At 31.8% G+C, this 5,285-nt stretch overlaps 1 protein-coding gene across 1 annotated transcript; it reads left to right on the forward strand.

Annotated features, from left to right (window-relative positions):
- Positions 1-212: 212 nt before the first annotated feature.
- LOC116007823 (26S proteasome regulatory subunit 6B homolog) lies at positions 213-2,247 on the forward strand. Its single transcript, XM_031248483.1, has 5 exons — positions 213-536; positions 1,059-1,217; positions 1,354-1,506; positions 1,669-1,752; positions 1,877-2,247. The coding sequence occupies exons 1-5, from the start codon at positions 228-230 to the stop codon at positions 2,009-2,011; spliced, it is 840 nt and encodes a 279-aa protein (XP_031104343.1). The 5' UTR covers positions 213-227; the 3' UTR covers positions 2,012-2,247.
- The last annotated feature ends 3,038 nt before the right edge of the window (positions 2,248-5,285 follow it).

The following is a 5,285-nucleotide window of genomic DNA, read 5'->3' on the forward strand; positions in this document are numbered from 1 at the left end:
GCACTTCATATAATCTTATAGTACCATTCCTTACTGTTTCGATTTCTTTCATTTTGTTTTGGAGGGGTTGAATACTTGAATACTTCTAACGCCATTATCTTCCACGTTTATGGCCTTAACTGTGAGACTTTGGAGCTTAATATTATTGCATTTAGTGTTGTCATAGGTATAATTAGTATGAACACCCAAACAGCTTTTACATATGGACTGTAACATATATAAATCATATGTATATATCTGTGCTCCTTATCTTGCCAGTTGATTTGATTCTTTTTTTTTTTTCCCTTATCTTAAAACATTACCAGGATATTGGAGGATGTGACATTCAGAAGCAGGAAATACGTGAAGCAGTGGAGTTGCCTTTGACTCACCATGAGCTGTACAAGCAAATTGGTATAGATCCTCCCCGTGGTGTCTTGCTCTATGGTCCACCAGGTACTGGAAAAACCATGCTTGCTAAGGCTGTTGCTAATCATACAACTGCAGCTTTTATAAGGGTTGTGGGCTCAGAATTTGTACAGAAGTACTTGGGTGAGGTATGCTTCAGTGCATTTTTTAGACTAATTTTGGCCCTGATGTTTATATTTAGATTTTGTCTAATTCCAAATGAGAATTCTTTTTACTTATAAAAAAATCTTTCTCTGTTACATTACATCCAAAATTATATTTTTATGAAGTCTTAATGTATTTTTACTTGCTTCTTGAACAATTCAATGTTATACATTGTCCACAGTCACAGGCCGTGTTGATTCAAACATTTCTTGGTTAATTTGTCCCTGTTTGGCCTGTGCCATAGAAGTCTGAAGTCGTGATGGAGGGTTCAGTTATTTATTACTCCATATTTATCATTAGTTTAATTGTATCAGTTATGACTCAGGTTTGAGCAATCATCATCTTTTCCCCTATCAGCTGAATTACTCATCTAGATGCAAATAAATTTCCAACTCTTAATGGTCATTCTACTTGGGTGTGTGTTTAATTCCTAGGGCATTGACACACAGGCATCTTTATATATAGCAGCTAAAGTACTTTTATCTCACTAGTCATAATTTTTGCAGGGTCCTCGTATGGTTCGTGATGTTTTCCGCCTTGCCAAAGAAAATGCCCCAGCGATCATTTTTATCGATGAGGTAGATGCAATTGCCACTGCTAGGTTTGATGCTCAGACCGGAGCTGATAGAGAAGTTCAGCGTATTCTAATGGAGTTACTAAATCAGGTAATCCTTCTTGCTCCATATCTAGCAATTTCTTAATAAAATTTATGCGATTTAGGTTTTACCTTCAGGTCTATTAAGTAGTTGTCCTGTGCTTTCCTTTGCTTATGAGTTTCAAATTTGACGGTGTCTCGTGCAGATGGATGGGTTTGACCAGACAGTTAATGTGAAAGTTATAATGGCAACTAATCGAGCAGATACATTGGACCCTGCTCTTTTGCGTCCTGGAAGGCTTGACCGAAAGATTGAATTTCCATTGCCAGATAGACGTCAAAAGAGGCTTGTGTTTCAGGTTGATTTGCTGAGATGTTGATAGTTTCATAATTTCCATATTTTGCAGTATTCTCCCAACCCCCCAACCACGCCTCTCCCACCCCCCAAAAGAATGAAAGAAGAATATAAACTGTAGATCTAAAATTAGCTAAAAACAACTAATAATGGCTGAATTTGGCAGGTGTGTACTGCAAAAATGAATTTAGGTGACGAGGTAGACTTGGAGGACTATGTTTCTCGGCCAGATAAGATTAGCGCTGCTGAGGTTTGTTTACGATACATTTATTTAGTTTTAGATACATGCACAACTGCTATTTGTGTTTTATGCCGGGGATAAATAATGTGAAAATTTAATGGTTTGGTTTTAAACAACATTGGTGGTTTGGCAGATTGCTGCGATTTGTCAAGAAGCAGGAATGCATGCAGTGCGAAAGAACCGTTATGTGATTCTCCCCAAGGACTTCGAGAAGGGGTATAGGACAAATGTTAAGAAGCCTGATACTGAGTTTGAGTTCTACAAGTAAAATGCAGAAATAGCTGGGAAGTATGAAGAAAATTAACTTGTTAGTCACGTAAACGTACTTGTTTTCAATGTAGTATAACAACCTCTTAACTTTTACAGTGTGTTCATATGCAGATGGTTTTAAATTTTAACTGGCACTGTTATTTGGTTTAGAGTTTATGCTTCGTCAAGGCCGATTTGAGGACCTTGTGTACTCTTTTTCTAAAAAATAAAAAATAAAAAATTGGACGAGAGAAACTCACTATTTGAAGATGTGTATTGGGTAATTTCACCTTTTAGTCGGTAAATGACCATAAGGAAATAAAATAAATTATGTTGTTCATAATTGATCGGTTTAAGTTAAGAGGGGAAAATTATATTTTTTGTTCTTAAGTTATATTATAATTGTAGAATTTTTTTTTAATTGTTGATTATGTTCACTTTTTGTCACTTATCGTTGGCATTGCACTTTTTGTTCTTTACTAACAACTAGTTATTACACGTGCGATTAAACAAATGCCCAATGCGTATTTTTAAATTAGTGTTATGGGTTAAAATAGTCATATAATAATGAGAGAGAAAAAAATGTTAAATTAATAAAAATCAAAGAAATAGTCTCAATGCTTATATATTTTAATAAAACATAACGAAATTATAAATAGCTCAATTACAACTAAAGTAGAAACAAATAAACCACTTAGAGCAAATGGTGTGTTATCATTGTCACTTGTTTGGACACCGGTCCGGCCATTTAAAATTCATGTGCAATTGTATTTGTGATCAAGTACTTTATAGTTCGTTCGGACAGGTTTGACAATGCGGATAATGACGTTTGAGATTATGTACCATTTGTTGGTTTGTAAAAATGATATCATACATTTCAATGTCATTATCAAACACTATTGGTTGAACTCGAGTTCCTTACATTTAGATATAACATTTACAATGATGTTGGTGATGAATGAGAGCATCTTCATAATAATAATAATAATAATAATAATAATAATAATAATAATAATAAAGGGATAATTTTTTTACTATTACTTACAGTTTCATCCTCAAGGACGATGAGCATATACTTTTTCTCATGCGTTTCAATAGCGTTTTTTGGTTCGTTTTTCTTAATGACATGAACTGTACAACTCCAACCCACAGTTTGTGTGTTAATATCAATTAACTTTACTACATTTGTCATGACTAATATCCTTGTGCCATGGGAAATATGTTCATAAAGGATGTTATGAAATAATATAATGGGAACCACAACACAAATTCAAAAACCATAGATTAGAGAGTTAGGAGTAACTAAAATGTGTATAGAGGAATATAATGAGAACCACAACATTACATACAAGGATACCAGTATATATGAGCAAATTATACAATAGATATATTTACATAACGATATTGAAGTTATACAAATTAATGAGTATACCATAATTGATTAAAAAAAAGTTGTAATAATTATGAGTACAAATACAATTATACAAACAATAGAATTAGCATGATAATATATTTTGACAATAATACCTATAGAATGTGAAGTAGATGGTGTGTTACAAAATATGTTAGGTTTAGTTTTGGGTGAATACCAGAAGGGGAGGTGTTTATATACTGTTGTTTTGGATAGAATAACGGTTTAGCTAGGAATCTATACAAAATTATATTATAGAATCCAAGACTTCAATATTCTAATTTTAAGTTAGGAATTTATACAGAATTGTATTATAGAATATTGCCAATTTGTTTGAAAAATGCAATAAAGAAACAAATTGCCTAAAGAATTTAACGTTAAACTCCCGTTATATTTAACGGAAAGAATTTGGTAAAATTATAAATGATTAGGATATACTAGGAATTTAATTGGAGGTGGCACAATAAGAAGAACACAAAGTACAATATGTTATAGCAGGCTATTACACAAACATTTTTTTAGTTCCAGTTAGGGGTCTAACATTATTGGCTCTTATTATAAGTGTAGAAATATTAGTGATGAAATTTGCAATTTAAGTATGGCTTAGAGACTTAAAGTGAACATGAAAAGTTAATATAAGAATAAAAAGTTCAATGCTAATGATAGCTTAGGGGCGAAAGTTGAGCATGATCAGCACTTACGAATTTTATAATTGTCTTATAATTTAAGAATGAAAAGTGTAATTTTCGCAACTAAAAATGTTAATAGACGGTTCCATGGTCACACTTACAAGTTGTAGTATTTAAAGTTAATATGAGACTAATTTTGCAGTTTTATGTCAGATTAAAAGTTTTTTTTTTTTAATATATAGATGAGATTAGTCTTACATGATAATTTGATGATCTCGAATTTTTAGGGGACTTTAAACATAAATATGTTAAAAATATGGTTATGTCCTACTACAGGTTCAAATATGATAGCTTAAAGTATAATTGAAGTAGAAATTATAATTTTCTCCAATTTGTCTTACACAAAAGGTTCATGCTTCTGGCATTGATGCGTATATGAGTTAGAAATTTAGTAACTTTTTGAAACATGAGTAAAAGACAAACGTGTTGAACCAAAAAGTGAAATGGATAAGTAGTCCAATCCTTAAGGATAAAGGAAATTGGTGTAGAAGAAGATTGTGGTGGCCACAAAAGTAGCTTAATGTTGACGTCTGCTTGGCCCTTCTCCCTCCTATCCGGCCTATATCCACCATATAGCATTAGCGTACTCATTGATTCTTTCTCTCATCGTCTCTCGTCATTAACCTTTTGCACAACATTTTAAACATTATCATATATTCACCCTCTCGTTGAATAATAATTTCGAGTGAATTTGGTGGAGGGTTTTGGTAAAAAGTGATGATTAATTTAATTCCTCTAATTAATAGTTGAATGTTACTGAAAAATAAATAGTTGAATGTTACTGAAAAATAAAGAAAAATAAGTGATGTTAGTTTTATAAACATTGCAAATTTAAAAGTTTGTAATAATTATAAAATGACTTAAGTGTCATCTAGTACCATGAACTATATCCAATTATTCATGCCGCACCCTGAACTTTCATATTGTATATATCAAGCCGCAAGCCAAAATAAAAAATTCACCTAGAACTTTTAGCAGGTTTCACGGTCTTCCTACTGATATGGCACAGGTTTCCAAGTGATGTGACATATTTTTTAACCTTATGTTGTCCATGTAAGCATTTACATATTAAAAACATTTTTTTTAAAAAAAATGTACAAAAAAAAATTAGCATTTCTATAAATTTGGAAAATTGAAAAAATACTAAACAATAAATTAGCCAAAAAATATAAATTCTGAAAAAAAAATTGAAA

Source organism: Ipomoea triloba, chromosome 16 (genome assembly GCF_003576645.1).
Source record: "Ipomoea triloba cultivar NCNSP0323 chromosome 16, ASM357664v1".
NCBI lineage: Eukaryota > Viridiplantae > Streptophyta > Magnoliopsida > Solanales > Convolvulaceae > Ipomoea > Ipomoea triloba.

What these genes read in the sequence shown, in the direction of transcription:
- LOC116007823 (XM_031248483.1), top strand. Translation starts at nt 228, where the DNA reads ATGTATATATCTGTGCTCCTTATCTTGCCAGTTGATTTGATTCTTTTT. An exon ending in TACAGAAGTACTTGGGTGAG is followed by an intron (nt 537 to 1,058) that starts GTATGCTTCAGT and finishes TAATTTTTGCAG; the next exon opens with GGTCCTCGTATGGTTCGTGA. An exon ending in ATAAGATTAGCGCTGCTGAG is followed by an intron (nt 1,753 to 1,876) that starts GTTTGTTTACGA and finishes GTGGTTTGGCAG; the next exon opens with ATTGCTGCGATTTGTCAAGA.